The 13,837-nt window shown below is 48.6% G+C and overlaps 1 protein-coding gene across 1 annotated transcript in view; it reads right to left on the bottom strand.

The window, feature by feature from the left end:
* The window catches only part of PTPRA (protein tyrosine phosphatase receptor type A), a 141,271-nt gene that overhangs the window by 21,095 nt on the left and 106,339 nt on the right, over nucleotides 1–13,837 (bottom strand). Inside the window, exons 4-6 of the mRNA XM_086612573.1 lie at nucleotides 8,743–8,821; nucleotides 7,948–8,310; nucleotides 5,144–5,161 (exon numbers count right to left, since the gene is read on the bottom strand). Of these exons, the coding sequence (XP_086468699.1) occupies nucleotides 5,144–5,161; nucleotides 7,948–8,310; nucleotides 8,743–8,821 (460 nt within the window). The remainder of the gene's footprint in view (nucleotides 1–5,143; nucleotides 5,162–7,947; nucleotides 8,311–8,742; nucleotides 8,822–13,837) is intronic.

Below are 13,837 nucleotides of genomic sequence, written 5' to 3' on the forward strand. Positions count from 1 at the left end.
ACCATGAAAACCTCCCAGTCTTGCACGTCTTTGTTCTTTCCATCTACTGTCCTCCTGTGTCAGCATCTCCACCAGCAGTAAAAAGACATGGAATTTCTTGGGAGGCATTTCTGCCTCCTGCACGCTCGGTAGTTGCTTGAGCCTTAGCACTACCCATCGCGAGGCTCTCCAAAAGCAAGGCCAGGAAGACAAAGCAACCACAGAGCATCTGAGCCCAACCACAGCCACCAACCACAGCCGGCCCTTGCCTCTCCTCTAACATGCTTCCCCTTGAGACTTCCGACCATAACCATCATCACGATCCTGGCTGGAGGAGGAGAAGGTGACAAAGCCCGCAGTGCTGTGCCCCCAGCACGGATCGTTGAACCATTTCTCCCACCTTGGCTAGAGCTAAGCTCAGCCTAACCGGTGCTGAGCCAGGCAGGGGCCACTGCGGCAGCACCGGTTGGCAGGAGACGTGATTTATGGGCAGGGGTTTCGGCAGGGGTTCCTCTGGCAGCAGGATGCAGGGAGCGTGGGGGTTTGGGGTTTTTTTTTTGTGTTTTTTTTTTTCAGCCGTTCTTTCAACACATCTGGCTGGATGAGTTAGAGCTTTTCCACCGCGGCCGCTAACCGTCGGCATGCTGCCCGGCCCACCCAGTAAAGCCCAGGCAAGAAACAAGCTGGGAGGTCCTCAGCTGGTCCCTCCTTCCCCAGCCAGCCCTGGTAAACGGTGTCAACCCCCCCACAGCTCCTGTCCTGCTTGAGCCTTGGCCCTGGAGATTTCACACTTGCAATTTGCTTGGAGAAGGGACAAGGACTCAATCCTCTGCTTCCATAGACCTGCAGTGCTCGAGCACCCACCTCGGTCCAGAGGCTGGAAGGTATCAGGATGCTTAAATCTTGTCCTAGCACCTCTGAGGAGTCAGCAAACCATCTTCTGATGCTGGAGAGCATGTCTCCAACTGTAGGTAGAGGTGCTATATAGGGGTCTATAGGCTGTCCCATATACATCATGCAAACTCCGGTGCAGCTGCCTGGCAGAGAGGGACAGGGCTGAGCAGCCCTCTTCGCTCATTGCTGTCAATGCCTGCCCACAAAACTTGAGTCAAATCGAGCAGACCAGAAACTACAGGATCATAAGCGAAAAAAAATGAGGGTAAAAGAAACAGAAGCAAAGACGTAGGGTCAATATTTCTTAAATAAAACCTCCAGCACACAAGATGTGGAGCTCCTGGAAAAGCAAATCCTACAAAGTGGGTGCAGAAGGAGAGCAGAGCAGAAGCAAGAGTTTAAATCTTTTCTCTTAGATTCCACGCAGAGTTTAAATCACAGACCAGCTGCGTTGCTTGCAAACGTCACGAAGAGCCTGCAGGAGCAGATCCGTGATGCAACCTCTGTTTGTTTTCCTGCAGTATTTCCTTCCTGGTTGTATTTGGGAGGTGGAAGAAGAAGCCACCCCAGACACCGTGGCTCAGGATAAACCAGAGTTTATTCACAAAACACCTTAAATTACTCCCTCAGGACTGCATTGCACGCTTTGCTCATGACAAGGCCTGACTGTCATTGTACGCTGCTCGGCACAGTGGTCCTCTGGCCCCATCTCCTACAAGGTGCTACCATGGCAGTGAGGAGCGTTGCGAAAAGTATGCAACAAGCAGAGTCATGCTTTAGAGCCAGAGGATCCTCCTGAGCATCAGGTCTCTCTGCTTTCTGTCAATCCTGGCAAGATAGGGACACGTTATTTCTACCCATCTACAGGGAAATAGGAGAGGGTTTATTGCTTTCCTTCTTCAAACCATGCCTGGAAGCCTTTCTGGAAGATAGGTATGTCTCTTTCTGTGTCCATGTGAACCTCACGAAGTTCAACAAGGCCAAGTGCAAGGTCCTACACCAGGGCTGGAGGAATCCCCAGTAACAGCACAGACTGGGGGATGAAGGGATCAAGAGCAGCCTTGAGGAGAAAGACTTGGGATCCTGGTGGGAGAAAAATTGGACCTGAGCCACTAATGGGTGCTTGCAGCCCAGAAAGGCAACCATATCCTGGGCTGCATCCAAAGCAGCGTGGGCAGCAGGTCGACGGAGGGAATTCTGCCCCTCTGCTCTGCTCTCGTGAGACCCCACCTGCAGTACTGCATTCAGCTCTGGTGCCCCCAGTGGAAGAAGGACATGGAGCTGTTGGAGCGGGTCCAGAGGAGGCCACAAAGATGATCCGAGGGCTGGAGCACCTCTGCTATGAAGACAGGCTGAGAGAGTTGGGGTTTTCCAGCCTGGAGAAGAGAAGGCTCCGGGGAGACCTTCTAGTGGCATTCCAGTACCTAAAGTGGGCTTATAAGAAAGATGAGGACAGATTTTCAGTAGGACCTGTCGTGACAGGATAAGGGGTGAGAGTTTTAAAGTGAAAGAGGGGAGATTCAGAGTGGATATAAAGAGAAAAATTTTTACGCTGAGGGTGGTGAAACACTGGACGATGTTGCCCAGAGAGGTGCTGGATGCCCCATCCCTTGAAACATTCAAGGCCAGGTTGGACGGGGCTTTGAGCAATCTGATCTAGTGGAAGGTGTCCCTGCTCATTGCAGGGGGGTTGGACTAGATGATCTTTAAAAGGCCCTTCCAACCCAAACCATTCTGACATTCTATGGTGCACTATTGGGTGATCCCTTCAGGAGGTGGTACACGAGGAGGCATTAGCGTCTCTCCTGCCCATGACCAGGGTTTTCTGCTTACTGAAATGACCACTTTATCCACTGTACCAACTCTAGGCACAGAGCAGGGGAAGGTGAAGCACTTCTCATCCACACTGCCCCACCTGGAAGGGATCTGTCTTGCTGATACATCCCCACGGCTGTCTCAGACATGGAGCTTGAGCCTGAAGCACGAAAGCACTCCTTGAACAGGTAAAGTCATAAATATTTGTGCAGCTTTATTTTCTTCCCCCTGGGGAAAAGCAGGCTGGACTCTTTAGTGAGCCTGCCAGGGACTCCTGAGTTGGCCTCTCCCTTCCAGGCTTGCGAAGGATTAAACCATCTCATTAGCAGCTGTAGCACAGGAAGAGCTTACGGATGCCTGAAAAGGCCACGATCGCTAAAAGGGGATGGGGAAGGACTTGCAGACGCTGCGAGAGTTGGATGCTGCTGGGAAAGGCAAACCACTAATTTCCATCAGTCTGACATCAGGAAAAATTCCCTTCTGACCCCAAATCAGAAGAACAGGGTGAGCAGAGACACCTGCAAACATCCTTCCACACTGCCCTGCTCGGCACCAACTCTCCAGCGTGGGCAGCTCCATCACCCAACAGCGCCAGAGCTGAGGAAGATCTCTTCTGCCAACGCCGATTTGGGAGGGGGATGGAAACAAAAAGGCTACTTCTTTCCTGCAAGAGTTGTAAATAATCACTTGTCAAAGTGTACCTAGTGGTTGAGATACGCCACAGTGGGTATTTTCATGTGATAGCACGAGTGCCAGCAACAAGAGGCAGAAGGTTTTCACTAATTTGGATAAAGAGTAGTTTTCTGCTTCTCATCTTTAAAATAACCCTCAAACAACATTTTGTTAGGAAAGCTTTTAATTTTGCAATATCATTGCAAATATCCCCCCAGAATAATCCTCCAAGTCACAGGACTTGGCAAATATTTACTTGTTGAGTCCTCAACACAAGAAGGACATGGAGCTGTTGGAGCAGGTCCAGAGGAGGGCCATGAAGATGATCCAAGAGCTGGAGCACCTCTGCTATGGAGACAGGCTGAAAGAGTTGGGACTGTTCAGCCTGGAGAAGAGAAGGCTCCAGGGAGACCTTCTAGCAGCCTTCCAGTACCTAAAGGGGCTACAAGAAAGCTGGAGAGGGGCTTTTGACAAGGGCGTGTAGTGACAGGACACGGGGCAATGTCTTTAGACTGAAAGAGGGGAGATTTAAGTTAGAGATAAGGAAGAAATTTTTTACAATGAGGGTGGTGAGGCAGTGGAACAGGTTGCCCAGAGAAGTTGTGGCTGCCCCATCCTTGGAGGTGTTCAAGGACAGGTTGGATGAGACTTTGAGCAACCTGGTGTAGTGGAAGGTGTCCCTGCCCATGGCAGGGGGGTTGGAACTAGATGATCTTGAAGGTCCTTTCCAACCCAAACCATTCTATGATTCTATAATTCTATTATATTAATTACTTGATTAATATTAACGGTAATGTTAATATTAGCAATATTAATATCATTAGCAAGTCAGATTTTCCCCTATTTTTCGTTTCTGTGCTCTCAGGAGCAGGGATGAACAATGGCAGAGATGGTACAAAACAACACTTAAGCCACGCCAGGTCCAAAGCAATAAGGCAGAATATTTCTACACCACCTTAGCCATTATTTTAAACGAATTCCCTCGGACCTGCATCCCTTTTATTTCCTCTGTGCAAATGTGTACTGACAGTAACTATGGCAGAGCATCTGTCTTTTCCTCCATACCATCAGCAGGACGGTGCGGGTTTGGCACACCAAGCAGTGCAAAGCAGATTGTCGTGGAGTTTACAAAACTGAAGCACCCATCAGAGCAATGATGAAAACACACAGAGGAAGTGTGTTTCTGTAGGTAGCAACCAGACCGGCTGTATCGCCGCTCTACCCGCTCCCATACTGCCAAAGCAATGAGTAACTGCAAATATTCTGGTAGCGACGCCAGTTCTCAGAATTGAAGAGATGGAAAAATGCACCTAAGTGCTATTACGTTACAAGAAATGGATTTGTGCTACTGCTTGCCAACAGAATTGAGAACGATAATTATTCCCATCATTTGCAGAATGGGTCTGGATCAAATAGGGTAAGTCACAGTCAATAAAGACAATTCATAAGCAAAAAAAAGAAGGAAATTGCTTGAATGGCTTCTCAGATCTTGGTCATCCAACTCTAGGGACGGTAACGCTGGTATTTTCAGAGCATTCAGCAGGAACTCGTCGTATCTAATAGGACACGTACAAATTGGTACCGAATTGCTTATTTTCAAAAAGAAGAGCTCAACAAAAAATTAAGGTATCAATAAGGTATCGCTGTGTCACCAGCTCTTCCGAAGAGCTCGATGGCCTTTGTAAAAGCGAGTTCATAAGGAGAGCTGTCTAATAGCAGAATACTTCTGGAAATGTTTCTACTGAGGGCTTGACGAAAGAGCAATGAAATAAAAAATTCTTACCTCTTCTGTCAGAGTTACCTGCAGAAAAAGAAAACAAAAGTCTCTTAGTGACAAAGCAATACACATTTTAATAAGTCAGGAAGGATCAAAGACCAAGACAGTGACAAATTTCGTAACTCTCAGCATCTTTTTGTAATTCTTTCCTTTAACACACCAGCTACAAAAGCCAGGGTGTTAACGGGAATTTCAGCCCTCACTTAGTAACAAGGAAAAAGGAAACCCCCAGCCTTTTATCAGCAGAGCAGGGAGCTGAAGCCAAGCTATAACATTGCTAAACACGACTCCCTGCTCTTAATCGATAACGCAGTCGGTTTAACCCTATAACCAGCGAGTCACTGGTGTAATTCATTAGCACTTAAATATTAAGAGATAACACTCGTGCATAATTTTAAAAGAGTGGCTGAGCCAAGAGTTCAATTAAGAGCAGCTGGGCTCAGGGATGGGGATGATAAGCATCCAAGGAAAGGCTCTACCCGCTGTTTTGGACGTCTCACCTAGAGGAAACCAGAACAAACCTGTGATGCTGAGAGCACAGCCCAGTTCTCCTGCTGCAACGCTGCAGGCACAGGCACCCCACACCTCTGTTTTATGTGTGAAGAGCAGCAGCACGGAGTTGAGGACAATCCTGGTAGGTTTGGAGAAGTAGGAACTGCCTGTACAACATGTAATTCACGCGGCGCCTTCTGCCCCTGTCCCTCTCTTGAGCACCACTTGATTCTTCCATGACTAATATCCAAATTTCCTGGTAAGATTAATGGCAAGGGCAGCTCTAAAACTAATCTTGCTCCTTGACAAATTACTTGAAATAAAGAATGAATCAGGTTTGGTTGGCTGTTCTAGAGATTGACATGAAGTCAGAAGCCACATCTGGCTTTGATGGTGCAATGACCAACGTGTCATAGCGTACACCAAGGGAGTTCACCAAAACCAGCAATCCAAATCATAAGAAAAGTAGCAAAGACACAGAAATTATAAATTCAGTCCCCTGTTGTATTACAGAACCCAGATCTTAGCAGTACTTAAGGCTTTGCCTCCACCACTTCCTTTTGAAGGCTATGTTTCTTCCAAACTTGCATTGTGCAGGTATCTAAGGTTACTCTGGACTCCTTCACTCTGCAAAAAAGCCTTGAGGATTTGTGTTTGAAAGGAAGCTGGATGAGCTCAGGGATGGTAAGACACTAAGAAAGTTGGGTTGCAAACTTCCTTCAGCCACATCCCTTCCTATGTCGGTAGCAAAGACAACTTCACCTGAGCTTCACGGGCTGTGGTTTCCAAAGACGCCCAGAGGAAGAGGGCACGCATATCCCACTGATGTGGAGAGGGGTTTAGATACCTAACAGTCAATATCCCTTGAAAAATTTACTCTTAAGGAATGTACACTTGACATCTCCCTGCATTAACTCCAGCATGATCTTCTTCTTTCAGTGTTTTCTAATCCACCACCAAGTTACCCATCCTGTTTTTCCATTAAATCCCACACCGCCAAGGCAGGCACTGCTATGTAACTGTTCCAACTCAGAGGCACGTGGTATCAAAGCTGGGTCTCAAATGATGGAACAATGGGCAAAGCATGGCTGAAGAGTCACAGATCAGCTAAGATTTCTGGTCACCTCAGCCTCTTTTTGCCTGATTTTTGCTCTTAACATTGAGCAGCCAAACTACATTCTTAGGGACCACTTTTATGATGCCGGGAATGAGAACAGGATGGCAATAGAGACAACTCTTGCTCATCTAGACCTTTCAAAGATTAAAGGAGCCCAAGTAATGGGAAAAAAAACCCCGATAACGTAAGCATAGAATGACAGAATGGTTTGGGTTGGAAGGGACCTCAAAGATCATCTTGTCCAACCCGCCTGCCATGGGCGGGGACATCTTTCACTACACCAGGTTGCTCAAAGCCCCATCCAGCCTGGCCTTGAACACTTCCAGGGATGAGGCATCCACCCCATCACCAGATGTGCCAGAAAATGCAAGAGTGAGACATCCAGCACACGGAATACTCTGCTCTGCAGGTCTCACTGCATTGCTCCTGGTACTCATCATGGTGGAGAGAGAGCACCTTCAGACAGTTGACCAAATCACGTGCGGCTTGCGTCTGCAAGCAGTTTAGCAACCATCAGGTGGAGCATACAGATTACCCTACCAGTTGGGCCAGCGCCATCCTACTACATCATCTTTCATCCCCAGCTTGGCTAATTTTGGATAATGAGCCATCTTACCAGCTTTCCCCAAGAGCTAGATCTCACCCCTCGTTGGCTACCTCTAGTCTAAGCCTTAAATCTTTTGGGACAGGGACTGCCTTGTTGTGTGTGCTTGCACAGTGCCAAAAAGCATTACTTGAGCCCACGGTGGCTACCAAAAATACAAATAAATGCAGAAACAGTCTGGATCACCCAAGCTCTGCAGCTGAGCGGCAATCCAGAGTGATTTATTGCTGTTGGCCACACAGATCCGTTGACACGGATCGACTTTTCAGCCAGCACCTGGGAGCTGTGCAGCACTAGCCCTGTTTCATACTCCGGAAACCACAAATAGCGGTGAAATTCATCTGTGACAAAAGTGGAACGAGATCCTAGGAGGGTTTCTGGTGCCCCAGCATCTTGGCAAGAGGCCCAAACCTTCAGCAGGATAAATCTCTTCTGATCTGGTCACTTCAGGGAGTTATATGATTTCATATCACGGCGGAATTTGCCCCGAAGTGTCTGTTCATTTCATTTTGTTTAGGAAAATAAAAAAAAGAAGAGCAAAGAAACAAGCTCGGAGGCAGGGTGGCCTGGAGAAGAAGAGGTGAAGGAGATGCCTACCGTTGTGGGCTGCAGAAGAGGTCTCTTGTGTTGTGACCGTCGCACTGAAATTCCTCTCTGTCGTCTCCACTTCTGTACTGGGGAGAGCAGTGTGCGGAGCAGATGGTGTCACACTGGATAGCAGGGAGGTGGTTGGAGTCATGGGCACAGTTGTCCCCAGGGTGGAGGTGTTGAGGCTAACAGCGGTGGTGTTGGGGGCCATCCTGGTGGCTGTGGTTGTAGGTGGCTTTGATGCCATGGTAGAAACAGTCACTGGAGTGCTAATGTTGAGGCTGTTTGCGCTTGTTGTAGTCCCATCCTCAGGACCTGCTGTAGGAGCTTTGGTGGAGCTCCTGCGGGAGGTGGGCACTGTCGTTGGTGGCTCTGTCAGAGAAGAAAGCACAGGGGAACCTCCATGAGATACCTTTCTGCAACACCGGAGGGTTTAGATGCTGGAGATTTGTGTGATTGTAAGTACAAGGATAAAACACTCAAAAAATCCTGAGTCCAGGACAGAGAATTCTTTGCGCAACATGGTGATGCACATCCTATAAAAACAGGTAACTTGAATAGCTGCTAGGATATTGAGGAGGTAAAAAGGTTAGAGTTCCTGTAAGAGAGGATCAATATTTGCTAGAGGTAGAACCTGCAGGTCCCATTTATGAGCATCTGCAGCCCATCGCCCTCTTTCTGACACTTAATATTCCAGTTAAGTGGAGGGTAGAAGGAGTAAGTCACTGAGCATGTGAGCACTTACTCCTTTGATCCTAAAGATCGTTTAGGGACAAAAGAGAGGAGATAATGAGCACAGTTTACCTGTTGTAACGTTGATAGCACCTACGCTTATCAGGCCACTTCCAAGCAAAAGGAGAAAGAACCACAAATCCATGTTGACCTGGGGAAGAGAGCAAAGAACAGTTACTTAAACCATCATGCAACAACATGCCCAAATAATTCAAACTGGGGACGCTGCTGTGCATCTTAGAATCATAGAATCGTAAGCTGGAAGAGACTTTGAAGATTGATTCCAACCTTATGGGAAAGATGTATTGATATGTTCACATGTTCCCAACTGGAGGGCACGTGGAGAGATCCCAGTCTGGTGGACCAGCAAAGGCAACCAGAGATGAAACAGGGAATGAGTGTGGGAGAGCAGGAGAGCAGTGTGGGAGAGCAGGAGAGGAATGAGCTATGAAGCTGAGCACCAAAGATAAGTACCTGGTCTTAAAGAAAATTAATAATGTGTTCATATAATGGCCTGCAAATGAGTGTGCTTCGAGCAAACTGAAGACCATGGCAAGGAACTTTGATCCAAAAGGCCCAGGAACCAGAGCCAGGGAAGAAGGAGAGGTCAGCTCCTCCTGCGGGCAGTGCCCAGTGGATCCGCGCTGGAGCCCCTGCCTGTTGCTGGGCACAGGCAGAACACCAGCACAAGGCCAGGCTCGGCTCCCTTCAAACCCCATCAGATTCTCTGCACGTGCGGACGACACAAATACCCATAAACAATAATCCAAGATCCTCTGCAAGCGCAGGCTGCACATTCGTTGTACTGTACGCTTCTTCCCAGGAAACGCTCTGCAAAAGTACAGGACGATGACATCAGGGAAGTTGTTTCCCCCAGGCTTTCTCCCCCAGCCCTTTAAATACAAGGGTTTTACGGTGATTTCTTTCCTCTGTAGACCTCAAAAAGCTCCTGAGAAATGGGTATCGTTATCTCGTCCCAAGCAGATACGGGTCCAGAGGCTGAGGCAAACGACAGTGAGATGTGAGACGTCATCTTCCTGGCCAGAAGAGAGTCCAAAGCTGCCAAGCCCCAGAGCTCGGGACCTCCCAAGGTCAGGCCAGCATCTCACATCTGCCACGAGCCCAGAGAGGGCTTGGAGACAGCTCCGCTACGTGCCATACACCGGCAGCTGCCGTATGACTCCTCTCCTGTCCTTCAGGCTTTTGTCATGCGTCCAGTTGCATCTTCAGCATCTCCTGGGAGAAGGCTGCGAGATCTCTCCGCCAAGTCAGCTCGACACACTGCCAACAAAGGGTTTTATTCCCGATACGCAGTCTAAGCCTCCTCCTCTTAAATACATCTTGTCTTGTTTGTTCTTGTTCTATTTATTTAAATTTGCTTCAGTCCTGACCCATCCCAAACTCCGGGCAAAAGGACAACACTGAAGTCATCAACACGCTGGAAACGGTATCAGAAATACAAGATCCTCCCCACCCGGGAGTATGCTCCCACCAGCACCACCCACTTACATGTTTTTTCTGCCCCCCCGAAAGAAAACCTGGCAAAAATTGAACTTAGTGACCAAAAGGTCAGACAAATCCTGAACCAGAAAGAAACCAAGCTCCAGAGATAAGAGCTTTGCAACCACATCGTGGACTGCATCCAAAGCAGCGTGACCAGCAGGTTGAGGGAGGGGATTCTGCCCCTCTGCTCTGCTCTCGTGAGACCCCCCCTGCAGTACCGCGTTCAGCTCTGGGGTCCCCAACATCAGAAGCACATGGAGCTGTTGGTGCGGGTCCAGAGAAGGCCATGAAAATGATCCAAGGGCTGGAGCACCTCTGCTATGGAGACAGGCTGAGAGAGTTGGGGTCATTCAGCCTTCAGAAGAGAAGGCTCCTGGAGACCTTCTAGCGGCCTTGCAGTACCTAAAGGGGCTACAAGAAAGCTGGAGAGGGGCTTTTGACAAGGGCGTGTAGTGACAGGACACGGGGCAATGAAAGAAGGTAGACTTTGATTAGATCTAAGAAATTTTTTGCAATGAGGGTGGTGAGGCACTGGCACAGGTTGCCCAGAGAAGTTGTGGCTGCCCCATCCCTGGAAGTGTTCAAGGCCAGGCTGGATGAGGCTTTGAGCAACCTGACCTAGCGGAAGGTGTCCCTGGCCATGGCAGGGGGTTTGGAACTAGATGATCTTGAAGGTCCCTTCCAACCCAAACCAGTCTATGATTCTATGACCGTGAAAATACTGATGGCACAGTTGCTTATGCCAACTTTCTGATTCTATGATTCCTTCAGCGCCTTCCATGGGAAGTCCTGGGGGAGGGCTTTCTCCACGGGGTACCACTGGTGCAAGCAGTCAGCTTTCCAGAGGGTTTCATCACCGGTTAAAATATCTGTCTGGATGAATTTGAACCAAGTCAGTCCTCCTGCCACTGATGAGAGTGGGACTGGTCCTGCAATGCCTCCCTGAAGCTCTGCTCCAGGTTAGGACACCTGGAAAACCCACAAATGGTACGGTTTTGATGGCACGCTGCACTCTTGGCGGTGCTGAGGCCGCTCAACAAGCAATCACACTCTGGAGTTGAGATGGTCCTAAGCCAAAGAGGTTTTCCACTCCCAAACTGTAGGAAAGAGAGCTTGTGTCCTCCCCAAGTTTAATTGCAACTGGGAAGCACACGAAGCTGCATCACCAGCAAGAACAAAAGCAACTCGCTGCAGGAGACAGATCCTCGGAGCATCCCACTGGAAATCCACAGAAACAGGGTGCTCATTGCAGTGGGACCCACGTGCAAAGGCAAGACCCTAAGTCTGCGCTGAATCTCCAGCGAACGTAGTGGTGGCACTGAGATGCTCCTGAAACCTCGCAGGGGCTGATGAAGGCGTCAAGGTCTCATCATCACAACCGCTTCCCTCACTGGGAACCCATCACTACCACAACAAGGGAACATAACAAAGTAAAGGGAAAGACCTGGCTTTTCTGCAAACATTACTAGGAAAAAAAGTGACTGTTTGCTGTGTTTTGATGAATATTTGTATGGAAACGCTATTCTTGTAGATGGATGTGGCTCCTTTCCTCTTTCCCCGACTCATTTCTCAAAACGAGAGTTCCCATTCATCTGGGGTCCTGTTCATTTGGAATTCCTGTTCATGTGGGGTCCTGTTCTTTTGGGATTCCCATTCATTTGAGATCCTGCTCATTTCGGATTTCGCTCATTTGGGATTCCACTCATTTGGGATCCCGTTCATTTGGGATTCCCACAGCTATGCCAGTGCTAGCTCCGCAGCAGCAGTTTGCCCCAAGAGCAGACAAACCAGTCGCTAACGGCGACGCTCCCACCACTCTGGCATCCTACCGGCTGCTCACACTTAGATCTTGCTCCTCACCACCTGGCCCATAATTAACGCATCACTGGAAAACCATACAGATCTTAATCTCTTCCAAGCCTTTCTTTAAAGGCTTCAAGGATCTTTTGAGCTGGCCGCTCCAGCTCTTGCAGGACACCTCAACTACCAGGGGAATGACAATTTGTTCATGGTCACGCAGCAAAGGGGTGGCAGAGCTGGGACTGCACCCCAGGGGACCTGGTTCCTCACCTGTCTGTGGTCCCTGGAGTCCTTTCAAGAAAGTTAAGGAAGGAAAGACCGATGGGTTAGACCATACCGACCTCACACCCCCTCCCTAAGGCCAACAGCTGAATGCCCCGTTGGCCTCTGAAGCTCTTCTGCCCCATCCTCAACATATTTTTCCTTGGTATTGAAAGCAGGACATGGAGAGTGGGTGGAAAAAAATCAAAGCTGTGGATCACCTCTTCTTTCCACCCTTTGTTACGGGGAAGCAATCCACATACAATAATAAAAGAGCATGGTTTGATTTCCATGACCATGACTGCTATATGGATGAGAGCTACAGGCGATTCCTGGACTGGCCACAGATACCGGCTGCAAAACCCCTTTGGGATGGAGATATAGAATCATTTAGATTGGAAAAGACCCTTAAGATCATCAGGTCCAACCAGTGATGCAGGTCCCTCCATCGCTGATGCCCTGGGATTACATCAGTGGGCAGGCAGCTGCCTGCCTTTAACCCCCCCACCTTGATACTGTGTTTAATGAGTTTATTGATCCTTGAGTGGATTGCGTCTGGAGGAAAGGGTTGGCACGGGGACAGAATACGGAATTTCCCCAAGCCTTGCTCTGTTTTCCTGGAGAAAGCTGGACGCAGGTGGTCTGCACAGATCCTGAGTTTTCACGGCTTTATTAGTGTAAATGTCAAAAGAAACGGGCTGCCGGGCAGCCCGGAGAGCATCACGGCTTGCTGGGTAGATCATTACCCGAAAATCCCGGGAACGGCTCTTGTGACCGGCAATCAGCTGCCAGCGCTGCTTTATCACCTTCAAACCGGATCCGGAGCAGAGAGCGAGCGCAAAAGCCCTGCGCAAGGGGAGGGCTGTGCCAGCCCAGCTCCCGGCTCCCAGCCCCTGCTGTTAAACACTCCCTATTCCCAAACGCAGCACGAATAAATGCCAGCGGTACGGCGTTACCCGCTTCTTAACATAAAAGGCCTCAAGAGTCCTACCCCAAAGCTGGAGAAACCCGAGTCTCCCTTCCCCCTCGGCTCCCTCCCTGCTGGTTTCGGAAACGGAGAGGAAATACTTGTAATGTTATCAACATAAACACAGCTCTTGGCCGGCTGCAACATCCTGCGAGCTCTGCAGAAAAACACCCTGACGTCACGGCGCCGGCTCTGCCGAGGAGAAAAGAGCCGCTTTCGGCACCGCTGCCCCGGCGCCTTGGGGTGCTCAGCATCGTGCCTTTGGTCTAAACCTTCTTTTTCAAAAAAAATCAGGGTTAGAAACCTGAGTAATTGCTACCGGTGTTTCCAGCAATACTTTTTTATATATATATATGTGTACACATATATAAACCCCAATATATATGTACATATATCTGAACCTCTCTACATATAGACACATAAATATATGTACATCTATCTAAATCCCTATATATACACACACATATATATGTGTACGTATATCTAAACCCCTGTATATATAGACAAATATATATGTACACATATCTAAATCCCTATATCTAGACACATATACATGTGGACATATATCTAAACCCCTATATATAGACACATATATACATGTACATATATCTAAACTCCTGTATATAGAGACATACA

The sequence above is a fragment of the Tauraco erythrolophus genome, chromosome 5, assembly GCF_009769465.1.
Source record: "Tauraco erythrolophus isolate bTauEry1 chromosome 5, bTauEry1.pri, whole genome shotgun sequence".
NCBI lineage: Eukaryota > Metazoa > Chordata > Aves > Musophagiformes > Musophagidae > Tauraco > Tauraco erythrolophus.